General features: G+C 45.7%; 1 protein-coding gene across 1 annotated transcript in view; it reads left to right on the forward strand.

Annotated features, from left to right (window-relative positions):
- LOC115119519 (transcription factor SOX-6-like) overlaps positions 1-20826 on the forward strand; it is a 165918-nt gene that overhangs the window by 82099 nt on the left and 62993 nt on the right. The window contains exon 7 of the mRNA XM_065012573.1: positions 18710-18799. Coding sequence (XP_064868645.1) covers positions 18710-18799 — 90 coding nt within the window. The remainder of the gene's footprint in view (positions 1-18709; positions 18800-20826) is intronic.

Here is a 20826-nt window from a genome sequence, read left to right on the forward strand (position 1 = left end):
ATAATATAGTATGACAAGCTCTCTCTCTCGTTCCCTCTCCCCTCTATCCAGCTGCCCTGTCATCTGGCTCTGTTTAATCCCACCTAATTAATAGGAATCTTTGTTGTAATGATCTGTGGCGTGAGCCTCTGACTCGATGCATATGCAATGAGGCTGGAGACCCAGTCGCCTTTTTAATGTGTTGGCTGCTAGTCGAGGTGAAGCTGCAGGTTTTGAGGCGCGCTTCAAACACTTAGCTCTCCTCTACTCTCCTCTCCCCAGTCCCCCAAACATCAGTCAACCGCTAGTTTCTCTCTTCCTCTCCTTTCCACTCGCTCTCCATCTTCTTGTCTTCTGCTTTAATAATGGTCCTTCTCTTCTGTCTATCTGACAACCTGCTTATATTGATAAAAGTGACACATTTGATCAGTGGCTGTTGTATTTGTGAATGTTTGAGTATTTTAGTGATTTTGTCTCTAAGTGTTTGTGCCTCTGTGTAGTGTTGTGTTCCGGACTCTGTTACAGCCGGCCGCTAGGAGGTCCATGGGGCGACGGGCCCAGCATTGTCCGGGTTATTTGGCCGGTCCTTGTCTCATCGCGCACTAGCGACTCCTGTGGCGGGCCGGGCGCAGTGCACGCTGACCAGGTTGCCTGGTGTACGGTGTTTCCTCCAACACATTGGTGCGGCTGGCTTCCAGGTTGGATGCGCGCTGTGTTAAGAAGCACAGGTTGGGTTGTGTTGCGGAGGAAGCATGGCTCTCGACCTTCGTCTCTCCCGAGCCCGTATGGGAGTTGTAGAGATGAGACAAACAGTAGCTACTAATAATTGGATACCATGAAATTGGGGAGAAAAGGGGGTAAAAAAATTAAAATAAACGTTTGCTATGAGACTTGAAATTGAGCTCAGGTGCATCCTGTTTCCGTTGATTATCCTTGAGATGTTTCTACAACTGTTTACCTCTGTGGTAAATTCAATTGATTTGACATTATTTGGAAAGGCTCACACCTGTCTATATAAGGTCCCACAGTTGACAGTGTCAGAGCAAAAACCAAGCCTTGAGTTTGAAGGAATTGTCTGTACAGCTCCGAGACAGGATTGTGTCGAGGCACAGATCTGGGGAACTGTACCAAAACATTTCTGCAGCATTGAAGGTCCCCAAGAACACAGTGGCCTCCATCATTCTTAAATGAAAGAAGTTTGGAACCACCAAGATTCTTCCTAGAGCTGGCCACCCGGCCAAACCTGGCACCATCCCTACGGTGAAGCATGGTGGTGACAGCATCATGCTTTGGGGATGTTTTTCAGCGGCAGGGGCTGGGAAATTTCAGAGACCTCAGACTTGGGCGAAGGTTCACACAGCCAAGACAACGCAGGAGTGGCTTCGGGCCAAGTCTGTGAATGTCCTTGAGCCCGAACTTGAACCCGATCGAACGTCTCTGAAGAGACCTGAAAGTAGCTGTGCAGCGACGCTCCCCATCCAACCTGACAGAGCTTGAGAGCATCTGCAGAGAAGAATGGGAGTATCTCCCCCAATACAGGTGTGCCAAGCATGTAGCGTCATACCCAAGAAGACTCAAGTCTGTAGTCACTGCCAAAGGTGCTTCAACAAAGTACTTGAGTAAAGGGTCTGAATACGTATGTAAATGTTATATTTCAGTTTATTTATTTTATTGTAAATGAGCAAATATTTCTTAAAACATGTTTTGTCATTATGAGGTATTGTGTGTAGATTGATGTGGGGGAAATAACGATTTAATACATTTTAGAATACGGCTATAATGTAACAAAATGTGGAAAAAGTAAACTGTTCTGAATACTTTCCCGAATGCACTGTGTGTGCCTTTCTCTCTCTCTCTTTCTCTCTATGTGTGTGCCTGTGTTCATTCTTGGCCCATGGCGTGGTCTGCCAGCCCTGTGGAGCAGTGCTCTGGTCTGTCACTTTTGTTTGAATAGGTAATGTGGAGCTGTTCAGGCTGAAGAGACATGAGCTGGAATCACTTGTTAGGACACATGATCAAAAGCTGCTCTCTGCACTCTGCCAATCAAACCTCTTGTCACCCTGTGAAGCAGACGTTAAATAGATTTTCAGGCTGTATGCCGTGGGCAGTCTGCCAGCCTGACATACGAACTTTTACCAAAAGATACCAGCTCCACCACTTCTCCCCCTCCCCTCCCCCCTCCTGCCACAGCACTGCCCCTCTGCTGCCAGGCCAGTGAACAGAGCCCAGAGCTAAATGACATGGCTAAGTGTGGGGCACAGGGAGCACGCTCCACTCTCTCTCTCTCCAGCCTGCCTTCTCTGAACGATGGATTTAGTATGCAGTCCAAACAGAACCCATACACACCACACCACGACTGCCTCCTAGGAGGGGAGTCCTGACAGAACAAGAACAGCATAGGGGGTTGCAGCTAGATCCATCTAAAGTGGAGCTCTCCCTCTTTGAGATGACAAAACAAGCAGCTGCTTCTTCAGTGTGCCATTCTTCGCTGCATTGGGATCACCTTCCCTCTTCTCATATTCCCATTAGTCAACAGTAGCAACTGCTGTGAAGCATTCTGAGAGCCATCTTCCCGGGATTCAGCTGTTGACTCTGTCCCCCTGCGCCTGAGGAGCACAACTCTCCCATTGTGTTGCTGGCCCAGTGGCTGCACAGGATCCCCCTGATAGGAGGAAACGGGTGTCTTAGGGAGACAAATCACAGCCAGGGCCTTACAGAGGACTGTTTGTGTTCAGACACACTCCCCATAGGTGCATCGCATCAGCTGGATCTCAGCTCTGGCTCAGACCTATAGTACAGCCAACCATAATGGATTGGGACTCAATTATCCTGAAACATAGTGCTTCATTTAAAAAAATTATCGAGAAGCTATGGAAGAGTTTTTATGTATTTTTTTCTATGAATTTCAATGTTACTTTAAACAGACTAAAAGACTAAACAGTGTAGAATAACAGCTTGTATAGAATAGGAGTGTACTGGAGACTACACTTTCAGCAGCTTTAATAGCCTGGCTGTTTTATGTGACCCCTCAGTATTTGGAATGCTACAGTGAGGGCAGAATGCTGACACACAAGAAGGCAGAGCCCATTAATGCTCCTAAATCTGTCATTGTGCTGGAGCTGTAGATCTGGAAATAGCAGACTCCTTTATGCAGAACAGGGACCGATATGGACAGGCTTTACGTAATCAGCCTGGAGGGTGGGGGAGATGGGGGAGGGTGGGGGGCAACCATTGGCACAACAGAGCTTCTGCCAGGACAGGGGGAAACTTGGGGATGAGGGCCAGTTGGATGGACAGTAGGACATTAGAACAGGGTTGTGTGTGTGTGTGTGTGTGTGTGTGTGTGTGTGTGTGTGTGTGTGTGTGTGTGTGTGTGTGTGTGTGTGTGTGTGTGTGTGTGTGTCTGAGAGGGGTTATACTGGGAAAGTCTCTGCCCAGTATCGCTGTTCAAGCCTTGGCGTTCAGTTCCCAGGCATTCTCCACACATAACTGGACAAAAGAGCTGGTGTCATCTGACCGGGGATGAAAATAGTGTCAATGTAACCCACACCATGGGCACAGACAGCCCCTGTGGCCTGCTAATGATTTCAGGGCACATCGCATGCTTGTTTTATAAGACTATGGTACGTCAGCCATCCAGCTAGCAAATCTGCCTTGGTACAGGCAGACATGACAGATTACACAGATCCTCCTTGTACCATATTTGCATTGTTTTCCACCTAACACTGAGCATGAATATTTTACACTCCACTTTGATGTCTGCCTCTTGAACAGACTGTTTAATCACTTGTGATAAAACAAATGTCTGCCCTCACTTTCTTTATCTCCCGCCTTGTTCAATAACATTTCACATGTGCCAAGAGATGAGATTAGGATGTCAGAAGAAACGGATATAGGAACATGTTTTATTGCAGTGCAAAGCTTGAGTGCTGATGAGTATAATTATTCGGCGAACACCATCTCTCGTTGGGAGTGCCCCCGATATAATTTTAAACCTGCAGAGGTCGAGTGGTTAATATGTTTTAAGACCCTGGCATCCATTACGTGTCATGAAGTTCCAATGATAGGTTCAAGTTATGACTGGATTATAATTAATGATCGCTGGGCTGGAATGACATTTTCCTCTATCTTATCATAATGCTGCAATTAGTGATTTGTGTGTTGAGGCCTCTTCTCTCTCACTCTTCCTGCCTGTTTGTAGTTCTCTCCTGGGTGCCAGTTGGCTTCATGGCGGCTGCCGTAAGACTTCTGTTGTTAACTTTTTGTTAAAGTCATGGCTGGGCAATGAGCTCACATGAGATCTGAATTCTTCCATCCTTGCACAGCTTGTCTCAGTCCGTGTGGCTCTGTATCCCAGAGAAAGGGGATGGCTTGTTTCAAAGGAAAATACGGCTCCCATTGTTGCAGAACCATTTTGGAACAATAGTGCATTGAGACGTTTAGCTGTGGGCCAGCGAAGGGGACTTCCTAGAAATTGGAATTCTTAACCTTTGAAGTACCATGGTTACTTCATCATCCTAATTCTCCCTGGTCTGGCTGGCCTAGCATCAGAAATGTCTATTGTGTTCAGTCTCAGAGATGGAGATATTCAATACAAAAACTGCATATGAGAACATTTGTACATGCAGTGCTGCTTAGCCTTAACCAATTTAATATTTTGGCACCGTACCAGTTGTTCAGATCATTGCTCAATTACTTTGTAAACTAAAACATCATTTTGTGTGTGTGTGTGTGTGTGTGTGTGTGGGGGGGGGTATGGGTTAGAGAATGGAGGTCGTCATCTAAAAATAGTGACCTTTGGACTCACCGTCCACAGAGCAATGTGTGCACATCCTGAACTCTGACATCTCAGTAAACAGAGCTGGTTCATAAACATCTTTAATTGCTGCTTGGTAGAAACTGAGAATGTCACAGACTGCAATAGCAAATAGGCGCCCCTTAATTAGACAAAGTCAAGTTTTATTTGAATATTTACAGGGCCTTCGGAAAGTATTCAGACCCCTTGACTTTTTCCACATTTGTTATGTTACAGCCTTATTCTAAAACGGTTTAAATAAATACAATTCCTCAGCAATCTACACACAATACCCCATGTGACGAGGTTAAACAGTTTTTTTTAGAAATGTTTGCTAATTTATAAAACTTTAAAAAAGTATACCTTATAAGGTCCCACAGTTGACAGTGTATGTCAGAGCAAAAACCAAGCCATGAGGTCGAAGGAATTGTCCGTAAAGCTCCGAGACAGGACTTTGTCGAGGCACAGAAGGAAGGATACCAAAAAAACGTCTGCAGCATTGAAGGTCCGGAACATAGTGGCATCCATCATTTTTAAATGGAAAAAGATTCTTCCTAGAGCAGGCTGCCCGGCCAAACTGAGCAATCGGGGGAGAAGGGCCTTAGAAGAACCCGTTGGTCACTCTGCCAGAGCTCTAGAGTTCCTCTGTGGAGATGGGAGAACCTTCCAGAAGGACAACCATCTCTGCAGCACTCCACCAGACGGAATCCACTCCTCGGTGAAAGGCATATGACAGGACGCTTGGAGTTTTCCAAAAGACACCTATAGACTCTCAGAGAATGAGAAACAAGATTCTCTGGTCTGATGAAACCAAGGTTGAACTATTTGGCCTGAATTCCAAGCATCACGTCTGGAGGAAACCTGGCACCATCCCTACGGTGAAGCATGGTGGTGGCTGCATCATGCTGTGGGGGTGCTTTTCAGCGGCAGGGACTGGGAGACTAGTCAGGATCGAGGCAAAAATGAAAAGAGCAAAGTACAGAGAGATCCTTGATGAAAACCTCCTCCAGAGTGCTCAGGACCTCAGACTGGGGTGAAGGTTCACCTTCCAACATGACAACGACCTTTAGCACACAGCCAAGACAACGCAGGAGAGGCTTTGGGACAAGTTTCTGAATGTTCTTGAGTGGCCCAGCCAGAGCCCGTACTTGAACCCAGTCGAAGATCTCAGGAGAGACCTGAAAATAGCTGTGCAGCGACGCTCTCCATCCAACCTGACAGAGCTCGAGAGGATCTGCAGAGAAAAATGGGAGAATCTCCCCAAATACAGGTGCGCTAAGCTTGTAGCGTCATACCCAAGAAGAATCGAGTAATAGCTGCCAAAGGTGCTTCAACAAAATACTGAGTAAAGGGCCTGAATACTAATGTAAATGTCTTATATTCTGTTTTAAATGTTTTATAAATTAGCAAAGATTTGTCATTATGGGGTATTGTGTGTAGATTAATGAGGAAAAAAATACAATTTAAATGTTTTTTTTGAACAAGGCTGTAATCTAACAAAATGTGGAAAAAGGGGTCTGAATACTTTCCGAAGGCACTGTATGTCCTAAATCATTATATGTAAAGTCATCTTGTTGAATTTATATGTACGGTACCAGGTACTGTATATGCTTTTGCCATGTTCTCAACATGTCTACACACACACACACACACACACACACACACACACACACACACACACACACACACACACACACACACACACACACACACACACACACACACACACACACACACACACGCATGTACACTCACACCAACACACACTGAAAATAAAGTAAAGTAATATAGAGCCTAAAAGCATAGTATGCACCTGTAATTATCATGGATGAAATATCCTGGATGGACCTGGGGAGCACGTTATAATATTATATCACTATTACCATGCTTGTAAAGTCTTTCTTTTTTCACTTTAGTATCTCTTCTTTTTTTTATTAAGGCAGCATTTACCTTCTGTGTATAATGCAGAGGAATCTGTGAAGCACATCGGCGTTGACTCTAAACGTTTAAGATAAAATAAAGTTTGGGGGGCTATGCCAGACACATTCATTTAGTAAATCCCATTGAGCAGCCATGGTCACAGTAAGCAGCGTTATCCACACACTTCTATTCGTTTAACACAGATGAATAAATGGGAATGTTTTGGAGCATTGATTAGCAGCAGAGTTTATATCTGACAGTTAGATTGCAGGGTACCCAACCAAAATCGTCTCCACTGCAAGGTACCCAGTAATTTAATTCTTGTGTGAAATTATTATAATTTATTACAGTGTGTGGACCCTAATGATTACCGACATCAAATGGAAATTATAAATTCAAATGAAGTCTTACATCTCCCTCGTAATGCTCATCTTCACAGTGTTGAGACCCTCATCAGCACTGGCTGAAGTTTGAAGCAGACGTCCTCCTCCTCTCTTCCTTCGTGTCATTTTACTTTTCATTTATTTACCTCCGAAGACAGACTTCCTTATTTTGATGTTTATCATAATGTGTGATTTAAGCTGTCTCTACTTCATTTCAGCAAGGTGTTCATTACATGTTCTTATTTTTTGGTTTCCTATCGGAATAAGCCTTCATTATCAGTTGATGAACTTTCCGGTGTAGGTATAGGCTGTGTGACTTTAGAAGGTATTCAACGTGCTCTATTATGGTTCAAGGCAGTCTCTTTGAAGGAGGTAAACATTTGATTATTTCTTTGCTTTTCAGTTTTTTCTTTGCTTTTCAGTTATTTCTATATAGAAATACCAGAAAACAATGTCTTAAACTTTCCAATTACTGTACCTCGAGCATCCTGGAACAAGCTCTGAACCCTACTGATGTCCTTGTGTTACACATTAATACAGATTTTAATTAAATTATTATTATTAGAAATGTAGTAGAGCAACAGCCTCAGCTGCCTTAATAGGGCGGGAGAGAGGAGGAGAGGGGGCGAGAAAAAGTACATTTTGCTATCCAAGCATTTAATGGTGGTAGTTGTTAAAAGTGACCTTGTGGGGTGGAGAAAGAGAGAGAGAGGAGCTGGAGTCTGGAGCACAGTGGAGCAGCACGGCACAGCAGAGCACAGCGGCTGGCTCCTTCCAGCTGCACACATGGCATCCATCGGGGGCACAATCACGCACAGTCCCAACACCTCAGGCTCGGACATATGTTGAGTTTTATTTCATTCTTCTGACATTAATCCTATTCACCAGCTGTTCTGCCAGCTGCCACTCTCCGGCTTAAGAGGAGATTGCAGTTTTGGGGGCTCTGAGTCCTGGTTTATTTTGGCTCCTCATCTCCCCTCACTACGTTTTGATTGGATTTTTCCCCCTCTTCCTTCTCCAGGTTCCTTGAGTTACATACTTCCTAGCTTCTTGCTATCTTTCTTTTTTCTTATTTCAACTTGGTATTTTCTCTTTCATGTAGATAAGAGAGCTTTAGGGTTGTGTTTTAAGCGGCATCCAAGCCCTTCTCTGGCCAGGGGCCCTTTCAGATAGCTGGCTGGCAGTACTGCGGTGTTCACTGCCTGCCTCTCCTCTCTTCTCCTGTGGACCGGCTCACATTTATAATTCACACACAGTTCTTTCATATGGTCACCACTATCTCATAACAGGCTGCACGGAGACCCACTCCTAGGGGGCAAGGTAGCTGGCACTCCTCTCCATGTACGCAGGCTGGCCAGATGCTGCTCTCCAGCCAGTCCCTCTGGTCTAGACAGGATGGAGAGAGTGCAGAAATCTCACGCTTTTACACACTTAATGAAGGAGGGAATCTAACCAGCCTGGAGTCTCTTCACCCACGTCCTCTGGTAGCATTTCCTTTGGATTAGCTTCGCCTCAGGCTTAACAGTTATCATTATTGACATATCAGGCCTGACATATTTCACATTTATGTTCATTGTCTGGAAGCATTTCCCAGTGTTCTCTGTGTAGTTTCTGCTGAAGTACTGCTTCGTGGACGACGGGCCGGGGATGCATGAATTGATCATTGCTCACTGCTCACTTTAATAATTCAAGGCTGATTGCCACAAAGTCCCGCAGTAAAATGGATTGGGAGAGGTCACGTGTTGCCCTGCTGAAGAGGTGAAGCCTCTTGGGGACGGTTCATTATTATACAGTATGCTTGATAGACACGTGTCCTATTCAGAGGTCAGCTGTGGAGCCGTGGGCGGGTACTGGATACCAGAGCCTGGAATGGCGGGGTCACTGCTGTAGGCTTAGCACCTCGGCTCCTATGGATAAAGAGAAAGCAGGACGAGTGGTGACCTCAGCACTAACAGCCCCTGGCCAACCAGGACATTTCTCCTACTAACCTACAGCATGTTATTACAAATACACATTTCGTTAAAACTTCCTGGAGATTTAGGTTTAGGTCTATGTTTAGGTCTATGTTACACACACACATACCACTGTACATGAGGATTGCAGCTTTTCCCCTCTGATTTAGTTGAATGTCTTCTGGTTTAGTACATCCAGGTGGACCTTTAGGCTCTCATGGTCCCTTTAAGTGTGTGTGTGCACAGGTCAGGGATTGTTTAGCGTTATCTTCATGTCGTTAGCAACATCTTCCAATGACCCCTGACCTGTAACAGAGAGCCCAGGCCCCACCCCTCAGGCTTACGGACGTGAGTGTGTAAGGACATAAGGGTGTGTGAGGGGTTCCTCCATGAGCCTGGGTTGCAGAATATCCCAGGCTAGTTGTGTTCTATTTATAGTGGCGGTTGGCAAGCTGGGATGGTGTCTATAGGGGAGCCTACAGGTGACTAACAGGGATGCTCACCAAGTGGAATAATGAATAGTATTAGGTGTCAATTAAATCAAGCTTTTCCCGAGGTGCAGGTGCTCCACAATGTACTGGCACATCTTAAGGAGCCAGGCCTCTTCACCCATGCATGCCAACGGCTGCATTTGCATATTAAAGAGCTGAAATTATTTAACTGAAGCAAAAAGTCTTGTGGAAATGATAAGAGGTTATTAAAACTGTTGACAAGGAGGCAAGGTAATTGCCTGAAAATGAGCAACGATGCCACTGTTGTACACAGAATAGTGTTGTTTTTTCTCTCTCTCCTCTCTTTAGCGTTTGCATTGTGCAATGCCGCCCGGGAGTGTGTAACCTATTACGTTTAGATTGCTCCCTTGCAATTAGTGCCCTTTTTGTCCTCCCTTCAATAAGGCCATGATTATGGAGACTTCAGGAGGATCTGCATTCCTCATCCAACAGCTGTTGTCTCTGGAACTACCGGTGGAATGACAAAACATGTTTTCTCACTGCGTTTCACTTTTCTGCCGGCTTCTTGTAATTATTGTGTTTTATTTGCTGCGATGATGGGGTCTTGTTTTTACTGCCTCTGTGATTAAGATATTCACAAGATTCCCTTAGTGAGAATCTTTTTGTAAATCTTGACTTTGTAAGTTTGTTTTCCATACAGAGTGCGGTAGATTGGGGAGAGGAGAGACTGGGGAACGGGTCCATGCAGAGTGAGGTAGATTGGGGAGAGGAGAGACTGGGGAACGGGTCCATGCAGAGTGAGGTAGATTGGGGAGAGGAGAGACTGGGGAATGGGTCCATACAGAGTGCGGTAGATTGGGGAGAGGAGAGACTGGGGAACGGGTCCATGCAGAGTGAGGTAGATTGGGGAGAGAAGAGACTGGGGAACGGGTCCATACAGAGTGAGGTAGATTGGGGAGAGGAGAGACTGGGGAACGGGTCCATACAGAGTGAGGTAGATTGGGGAGAGGAGAGACTGGGGAACGGGTCCATACAGAGTGAGGTAGATTGGGGAGAGGAGAGACTGGGGAACGGGTCCATACAGAGTGAGGTAGATTGGGGAGAGGAGAGACTGGGGAATGGGTCCATGCAGAGTGAGGTAGATTGGGGAGAGGAGAGACTGGGGAACGGGTCCATACAGAGTGAGGTAGATTGGGGAGAGGAGAGACTGGGGAACGGGTCCATACAGAGTGAGGTAGATTGGGGAGAGGAGAGACTGGGGAACGGGTCCATGCAGAGTGAGGTAGATTGGGGAGAGGAGAGACTGAGGAACGGGTCCATACAGAGTGCGGTAGATTGGGGAGAGGAGAGACTGGGGAACGGGTCCATGCAGAGTGAGGTAGATTGGGGAGAGAAGAGACTGGGGAACGGGTCCATACAGAGTGAGGTAGATTGGGGAGAGAAGAGACTGGAGAACGGGTCCATGCAGAGTGAGGTAGATTGGGGAGAGGAGAGACTGGGGAACGGGTCCATGCAGAGTGAGGTAGATTGGGGAGAGGAGAGACTGGGGAACGGGTCCATACAGAGTGCGGTAGATTGGGGAGAGGAGAGACTGGGGAACGGGTCCATGCAGAGTGAGGTAGATTGGGGAGAGGAGAGACTGGGGAACGGGTCCATGCAGAGTGAGGTAGATTGGGGAGAGGAGAGACTGGGGAACGGGTCCATACAGAGTGAGGTAGATTGGGGAGAGGAGAGACTGGGGAACGGGTCCATACAGAGTGAGGTAGATTGGGGAGAGGAGAGACTGGAGAACGGGCCCATACAGAGTGAGGTAGATTGGGGAGAGAGGAGACTGGAGAAAGGGTCCATACAGAGTGAGGTAGATTGGGGAGAGGAGAGACTGGGGAACGGGTCCATGCAGAGTGAGGTAGATTGGGGAGAGGAGAGACTGGAGAACGGGTCCATACAGAGTGAGGTAGATTGGGGAGAGAAGAGACTGGAGAATGGGTCCATACAGAGTGAGGTAGATTGTGGAGAGGAGAGACTGGGGAACGGGTCCATACAGAGTGAGGTAGATTGGGGAGAGGAGAGACTGGGGAACGGGTCCATACAGAGTGAGGTAGATTGGGGAGAGAAGAGACTGGAGAACGGGTCCATACAGAGTGAGGTAGATTGGGGAGAGGAGAGACTGGAGAACAGGTCCAAACAGAGTGAGGTAGATTGGGGAGAGAGGAGACTGGAGAACGGGTCCATACAGAGTGAGGTAGATTGGGGAGAGGAGAGACTGGGGAACGGGTCCATGCAGAGTGAGGTAGATTGGGGAGAGGAGAGACTGGAGAACGGGTCCATACAGAGTGAGGTAGATTGGGGAGAGAAGAGACTGGAGAATGGGTCCATACAGAGTGAGGTAGATTGTGGAGAGGAGAGACTGGGGAACGGGTCCATACAGAGTGAGGTAGATTGGGGAGAGGAGAGACTGGAGAATGGGTCCATACAGAGTGAGGTAGATTGGGGAGAGAAGAGACTGGGGAACGGGTCCATACAGAGTGAGGTAGATTGGGGAGAGAGGAGACTGGGGAACGAACGGGTCCATACAGAGTGAGGTAGATTGTGGAGAGGAGAGACTGGGGAATGGGTCCATACAGAGTGAGGTAGATTGGGGAGAGAAGAGACTGGGGAACGGGTCCATACAGAGTGAGGTAGATTGGGGAGAGGAGAGACTGGGGAACGGGTCCATACAGAGTGAGGTAGATTGGGGAGAGAAGAGACTGGGGAACGGGTCCATACAGAGTGCGGTAGATTGGGGAGAGGAGAGACTGGGGAACGGGTCCATGCAGAGTGAGGTAGATTGGGGAGAGAAGAGACTGGGGAACGGGTCCATACAGAGTGAGGTAGATTGGGGAGAGGAGAGACTGGGGAACGGGATTCATATTGTCTGTCTAGAACCGGATCTGACTGAGCGATTCTCAGGGTTACAAATTCAGCCCTGAGTTAAATAGATAATAGAATGAGTTATTTTCATTTAGAGTGGAGAAGAATAGTTTCAAATTGACTTGTTGCCCTCACCAAATTGAACGCAACCTGCTTTATTCTCCTAACCTTGACATATTTGTACACCGATAGCTTCAGCCTAACGCTTTCAGTCTAGGATCCTTTCTTTTTGCAAATATTATTAAAGGACTCTAAAAGTTCACTGAAGATAATTATGAACCTAACTACCACTATTTGTACAAGTGTGTCCTCCAACTCAGCGAGTCCTCTAGCTAGCTCACTGAGAGCACTCCTACTCTAAAACGCTGCCTCTCGCTGGGCCCTTAATAAGAGCTATCCTCCATCCAGCCCACAGCCTCTGTTTATAAGGCTCCGCCGTACTGAGGAGAAAATCATTTATATGGCCAATGTTAGTTGATCATTGATTTAATAATGGCTTGTTTCCCCCGGAGGCTCTAATCACTAATACTGTATACAGGGCTGATGCTGAGACTCCTGTGACTCTCACAGATAGCTCTCTCTCCATCCTCCACCACAATGAGCCGTCACAGACACTCCACTAGCAGCCACTATACATACAGTATCTGTATAGAGAATATCATAGCCTGAGAAATAAAGCCTACTGTCAGTGGCTGTTACAGTATGTATGTTGAAGCAGCAGCAGTGATAGCGGGACCTGCTGGTGGAAGACAGAGAGTGGGATGCTAGCTGATTGGCTGGATTCCTGGCCGGGTCAGTGTTGTGTTGTCATCCTTCAGGATCTCTCCCCCTGTCCTGCGTGGGTCTCAGTGTTGAGGAGGATTGATGAGGGGAATTGCTTCTTCCTGTTGAGGGATTACAATAGGCGTGTGAGTGAGTGAGTGGGCCGCAGGCTGCAGGCAGGCAGGGTGGTGAGGGCACGGAGCGGAGGGAGGGACAGATGTGTTGGCATAGGGCCACCGGGCCCACTGAGAGACAGAGAGAGAGACAGACAGGAGGACACCCAGAGACTACTGCCCCCGCAGGGAGGAAAACGCAGTCTCATGATGCCTGGGAAGAGACCTACGGGTACAACTCACTCTGTTTATCCTTCCGGCTGTATGACAAAACACACAGAAGATATGAGACATGAGGTTGCCTATTTAACGTGCCTCACGTGGCTTTATTTAATGTGTTCTTGGTTGATACCCGAATGCCAATCGTTAAAGTCATTTCCCAAGTAGATAACAACATGAATCATGAATCATTAAGATATTATTTTTCACGGACCATTTCAAATCCAAATTGACAAGGTTTGATTGGCTTGTTAGTGTATTTATTTGTGCCGTCTGTGTTTTCCTCTTGGTGAGTGGAACTTAACCGTGCGGTGCATCCGATGATACTCTTATTGAACCTCTCTGTTTAGGGCCGCAATAAAACAATACATTAGTTAACAACTTTCCCTCAGCTTGGCACATGCAGAAGTCTTTATGACCAGCTTGCACTCACTTTATTAACAGTAACTTATTACAATATGCTCAATAAAACACTAATTCAGCTTTATAAACGGTTGCTTTAAAATGTTTGAGCGAGACAGGGAGATTAGCTTTTATTTATTTGATCTTCTAAAGAGGCTGGGGGTGAGATTGTCAGCAGTGCTTACCTGCCTCTTAGGGTTACACTGTTGTGGTTTCTGTTCAACATGGCATTCTGGCAGTGCTCTGTGCCAGGTGCTGAAAGCCCTGTTTTTACCAAACACTAGCCCAGAAACATCCCTTTGTTCAGATTTATGAGCACCATTAGTTCTTGTTTGAATGTAGTGAAAGACTAAGTCTAATGTAGTCAGCTCATCTTTGCTCTAGGTGTCTCAATCCCTCTGACTTTTCACCCACATCAGACAAATTACAGGATAGCTGCATGAACAAGCTGTGTACCAGATCACAATGGAGATAGTAGATAGAAACATATTGTAGTTGGCAGTATCGGGTAATTGGCAGGCTTTACATTGCAACATGGTGCTGCTAGGAAACGAGCAAGAAACTTGGAAGAAGTGGAGATGGGGCGGGGCCTGTATCCAGCTCCGTAAGCTCCGTAAAGACAGTCTTAGGGAGCTGGGCCCGCTCCCCACTTCCTCCTCCAGGGGAACACATTCCGGAAACATTCTAGAGTAGTTTTGTCTCGTATGTTGCTATCTGTGCTAGTGGCAGAGCAGTGGGGGTTGCTGCCAGGCCAGGGTCCCCAGGGGCCTGTGGTATCGGCGGGGCCGGAGGACGGAGGAAGTTGGTACGGGTCCAGTGGGGCCGGCCGGGCTCAGTGACAAGCTGAGCTGTCTGCCGCGGGGACGCTGGGAAAATGTAAATAAGAGTCTGATAAGAGCTATTGTTTTCATTCCATTCTCATCCTGTCTCAATGGGCTGCTCCAGAGCTGCACAGCATTTTATCTCAGAGGAGAGAGGGAGAAAGAGAAGGAGAAAGAGAGGGAGAAAGAGAGGGAGGAAGAGAGGGAGAAAGAGAGGAAGAGAGGGAGAAAGAGAGAGGGAGATATTTAAGAGTCCCTCTTAGGAAAATAGAAAATAAGCTCAAAGGGACTCTTAATTTATCTTGTTCAAGCATTTTTCAATGACAAGCCAACTACATTATTCCACTTTCTGAGGACTTTGGTATCTCTATCCCCACAAGGATAGACATAAATCCACTGATATTGACAGCCACAATGCAACATACAATATTAACTTTGTGTTGGTTTTAAGATCTTCAATATAAATCACCTGGATTTGAATATTCTATCTTTTCCTATGAAACATATCTGGTTTTGATTACAAGACCAATGGGATGTGATAGTTGTATGATTTGTTACAAGCTCTGTCTAAAAATGGACACTGTGCACCTACTGCTCACATCTTAATATGGCACTAACTAGTATTATGATATAACACAGTGTTTCCATTGGCATGTTTAATCTCTCCAGAGAAGACAGACAGGAATTTGAGAAATTAAAACAGCACACACATACACACACTACTATTAATCTAAATTCCTCTAAAAATGGTTTAGCCTTTCTAAGACCGCTGTGAAATAAGCCAGACGACTGAGCCATTTTGTGTGTGTTTTCCTAAAGTATGCCTGATTTAAAATTATAACAGCAATATTTTCATTTGGGTATGCCTATTTGGTTCTAAGCTGTTGGAGCATTGAAAGGTGTTTCTAACTTATTTTATATACTAATCCAGGCCATTATTCACTCTCCCAGGTGGAAAAGAGAAAGCGCAGGCAAGCAGGCAGGCAGGTTCTCTTGCACATTCCAGCTGTAGGCTGTCTTGTGTGAGGGCTTGGCAGGCTGTGTCTGGCCCAGGGTTGGGGATGGAGGTGCAGTATGGAGGAGTCAGGGAGCGGCCACTCTCAGGGGAGGGGAGGGGAGGGGAGGAGGAGGAGGGGTAGGAGGAGGAGGAGGAGGAGGAGGGAAAAGTGGGAGGGGTGGAGTAGAATGGGAGCTGGCACTATATTATCTACAACAGTTGGAGCATTGCTTAATGATCAAGTGCTGGAGCAGCATCTCTGGTGATGTGTATGTATGTACATTCACCTGTGTGTGGATTTGTGTGAAAGTATGGGTGTATATATTAACATGAGTTTGTGAGTGAGTGTTTGTGTGTTTGCGTGAGTGTTTGTGTCTTTGCGTGTTCTTTCTGCCTGAGTCGGTAGAGGAGTGTGTTGCTGTTGTTGTGTATCTGTATTGAGGGAGGGCTGTTATCTGGGGGAGTGTGTTGATGGGGATAAGTCCAGGAGGGAGAGGAAGCTTGCTCACCCAGGGGTGAGGCCCATGGAAGAGAAGCGGAACTCATTCACTCCCCCTGCCCTCATCCCCTGTGTGTCTGTGATCCCACTGCCAGGCGGGGAAGCAGGGAGTCAACACACACACACACACACACACACACACACACACACACACACACACTGCACCTCTCTCATCCCGGGTCAGGGGGACAAACTGTGAGTTGGGTATTGGAAAGTCAATAAAGCAGAAGTAATGTTATAGTGACCTGAGCCTGTGATGTCCTGTTGGCCTCTCTGCCACGGAGGAAGTGGACAATCAAACAAAATGGCCACTCCGCTTGATCTTTTTGAAAGCCAACGTTAAACGGAGGCAGGCTAACCATTGAGCCCCTATTACTCCCAGCCTCCCAGTCCCTCTGAACTTGATGTGTTTTCATAGTGAGGTATCATGTTTGGATTGTGGAAGTGAAGGGTGAAGACATTACACCCCAGATAAAAGGAATCATCAGCTGTGTACTTTCTAAACTGTTTACTTTCTAAATCCTCTCTCTTCCTCAGTCAGAGGAAGAGAGTCGATAATAATGGGAGAATGATCCAAACCATTTAGGATCTCTCTCTCTCTCTCTCTCTCTCTCTCTCTCTCTCTCTCTCTCTCTCTCGTTCTCTCTCTCGCTCTCTCTCGTTCTCGTTCTCTCTCTCTCTCTCTCTCTCTCTGTCTCTCGCATATCTCCTTTTCTGTACAGTATAATGTAAATTAATATATCTGAAACATGAAATATCAAATGTATTGTATAATGATACATCTTTACACAACAGATCTTGATCTAGATGATAATTGTATTCTGTTCGTTCCACTGCCTCCAGAGCATGTGATGACTACTATAACCTGAAAACACAAAGCACTCCTAAGACAATCCCTGAAGGCATCCAGAAGTATGTTCTTATGAATTATACCCTTTAGTTGGCAGAAGGAGACCACAAATGAGCCATTGTCAGGAGAGTGGTTAAACCATTCCTGATGGAGTCCCAATGCTTTCTGTGAACTGCAACTATGTCTGCTTTTTCTGTTTGCCCTTTACTCCCTTTCAGAGTGAACAAACCCTGTCTTACACTCCATGTTGTCATCATCAGGCAACATGACTTGATCTGTTTAGGGCTCCTGTTTTCAGGAACAGTCATGTCAGTTAACACGGAGCCCGACTTAGAAACAACAGGAGCATGGTTCTATATTTACTAGAGAGTAGACATCAGAGAGTAGAGAGTAGACATCATTCCGGAACAGTTGACTTGCGGTATTAACTATATATTAAGCCTTAACCAGCAGTATGAAGGTATGAGAGGAGATCTAGGACTGCTCTCATGGGTAAGTCAGGCATCAGCTGGTGGGTATGTCCATGGTGGCAGCCCCACTTTGTGAGTAGGAGACAGTCAGGTAGATAGACAAACAGACAGACAGACAGCAGGGCCCTGCTTAGTGCTCATCCTGGATCTTGGTATAGTGGCCTGGCTGTCTTAGTGCAGTTCAGACAGGGGGCAGCGTGCCTGGGAGCCTGCAGTTTGGCTTGCGGAGGGTGGAGGGGATGGGAGGAGAGACGGGGGTGGGTGGTGTTTGATGGAAACAGGCTGACCTCTGCGCAGTGCGGGGACCGGCGAGGCCCGGGTCGGCTGGGCCAGCAGTGTGTTCTTTATCAGCTACCCCAACGACAGCATGGCAGATTCCAGCCATTCCTCCACTGATTCATTGTCAGCCGGACAAATGTTAATTGTTTTCATCACTGGCGGCTGTGAGAACGCTTGGACACACCCTGTCTCAACCCTTACCTCCTTCTTAATGTCTCTGCACTGTCTCTGCCCTTACCATGGCTATACTGTCTGTCTCCCCCTCATCTATCTGTCTAACCTTTTACCGTCTTCAATGGGTGCTCAAGAGTGAATGTGTTTTAATCTACCATCAGTAATTAGAGCTATTCAGTTGGGAAAGAAGTGAATGGTTTTTAGTTGTAATTAATAATATTAATTCTCAATGACAAGTGACATTGTCTTGTTTTAACCAAGAAGCTGTCAATGTTTTATTTTGACCGTTGGGGACAAGACACCTTTAGTGTGTATGTTTGTATTAACATACACAGCTAGATTTGACAAGGAGTGTTGATGGGTGTGTTAGTTGTGTTAGTATTACTGGAGTGCTGAGGCATGCGTGAGAAACTGACACTTTTGGCATGTGAATGACAACAGAGAAAGCACCTCTCTTTAGCAACATATTTCCTCTACCTCCATTTTGTTATGAGAAGAAAAAGTTCAGGCTCCTTTTCATTGTTATACAAATATCAGTAATTCAATTCAAACTGAAATTACATGAATGAAATTGGAACCTTCAAAATATTATCGTATAATATCGTAAAAATCTAAATACATAAAAATTGAATTTGGATTTGACATACCCTTTCCTGAAAGAAATCCGTTGGAGAGGTGAATTTGAAAATGAAAGCATTTTAAAAGGTCTCTTTTCTTTCCCATGTCTTTCAGAATCCAGTTGCATGGAAACACTTCTGTCAAAAGACTGGAAAGAGAAGATGGAAAGGCTCGACACCGGTGATCTTCTGGGAGAAGTTAAAGGTAAGCTTGATGCTGAGGTCACTCACAACCGCAGCGCTCTCTTGTAAAGAGTGTCTTAAAAGTGAGATTAGCAAATCCTTCTATTCCTATCAGACATACATAATCTATACATAATCTAAGAAACAGGCCTGCACTCTGAAATTAGACAAAAGCTCTTGGCTGCCTTCCCTAGTTATTTTCTGCACGTTCCTTATCTGTTATGTCAAAATGCCCCTATCCAGAGCCCTCTCTTTAAATTCCAACCCCATTTCGCAGTCTGTAATTTTGTTTGTGTCTGTGGTTTACTGTTAGAGACTAGGCAGTGGTCTGCTATATAAAACTATAAGACTAGAGACACTGCTTCCTACTCATGCAGTGGGTTCATGTCGAGAGAGGAGAGATGAGGGGAGATGGAGAGGGGAAAGAAGAGAGGAAGGAAAGTGCAGAGACGAGAAGAACCCTCTCTCTTCTAGGTCTCACATCTGAAAGGAATTCTGCCTTGATTCTGGTAGTGAACACCCTGCACAGCCCTGCACAGCCCAGCTCTCCCTCCAAATCTATATTTATGTGCAGGGAAGGTGGGCCTGGGTTGGGCAGGCGGCTGTTTTTTTTGCAGGTCCAGTTCTTAGCAGTGACTGTTACTAAAAAGGTGTTTATGTAGCTAGTGGAGAGGAAGGCACAATACCAGCTGTCTGATAACACCAGTCTCCAGCTCTCTACCTCTCTACCCCTCTGTATCTCTCTCTCTGTATCTCTCTCTCTGTATCTCTCTCTCTGTATCTCTCTCTCTCTCTCTCTCTCTCTCTCTCTCTCTATCTCTCTCTCTCTCTCTCTCTCTCTCTCTCTCTCTCTCTCTCTACCTCTCTCTCTCTCTCTCTCCTTCTTTTCTCTATCACTCGCTTCCCTGCCAACTCCCATACTCTCAAGCCTGTGCCTCGCAAAACACAAAATGGTGTATATTAATGATTGTATTATTAATGTTTACAAGAATATACTCATATCTATGAATCCACGTAATTTTAGCTAAACACAGACGATGCTGCTCTGCTCATCATGCACAATTGTAATCATCAGAACTATTCAAAGACATCTGAAAGTAGCATTCTGCTAGCGCGTGCACTGGAATGTTTTGCATTTTTTTATGATGTTCTCCCACTTTAATATCTCTTTTAATCATATGGTTGGCAATCATAAATAATAATTGTCCTTGGTTTTAATTATGGGATGACATTTTCTCTGTGTGCCGGAGAAGACTAAAACTATTGCATGTTGTAATAAGTATATCCATGGTCAATAACCTTAATGAGCTGAAATATGAATCATGTCTTGGTAAACCAGATTCATTGTAGCTGCCCCTGTAGATCAAAGTGCAGTGGAACAAATGTTTAAAATGATTTAGCCTTTTGAAAGCAGATCTATTTAAATAACAGGGCATTTTTCTGTTTGATAAATGGTACGGGTGAGGTTATTCCACAGCGGTGTAAACAGGTAGCGAGGGAGCCTGATAATGCCCACTGTGGCCTTTGTTGACTCACATGCAAGGAGACACAGTGAACACTAGACTTAGAAATATAACTACTTTTCATATCACACCGGTAGGCTGTCTAAGGTTTTTAATTAGCCTGCCATTTCATATGACTGTAGACATTTCAAAGGACTGCTTTGTGCTCCCCCTTACAAATGTCTCTTTCTGCGTTTGAAGTCTGCCGGATGTAAATACTGCCAATTAAAAAGAAGCCCAGGGTTGGAGACACACAAGGTCCTCCTAATTAAACCACAAACAAAGGCACCAAGCAGAAAACACCTTCTGATTACGATCTAAAGTGTTATGATGAATCAGAGTATTAATTGTTAGGTTAAAATCCATACAAAGGGTAAGCATGCCGGTAGGTTTAAGTTAACGGAGGACAGCGCTGGATAAAGGCTAACATCCGTAAAAGCTACCTACTGCCTCAGTGGCCTTGATACTGGTTCTCTACTCAGCGGACATTAAATCTGGAACCAATGGCATTGTACATTCTACCTAGACTACATCCTTTGTGGCATTG

The sequence above is a fragment of the Oncorhynchus nerka genome, linkage group LG28 (assembly GCF_034236695.1).
Source record: "Oncorhynchus nerka isolate Pitt River linkage group LG28, Oner_Uvic_2.0, whole genome shotgun sequence".
Classification (NCBI taxonomy): Eukaryota; Metazoa; Chordata; class Actinopteri; order Salmoniformes; family Salmonidae; genus Oncorhynchus; species Oncorhynchus nerka.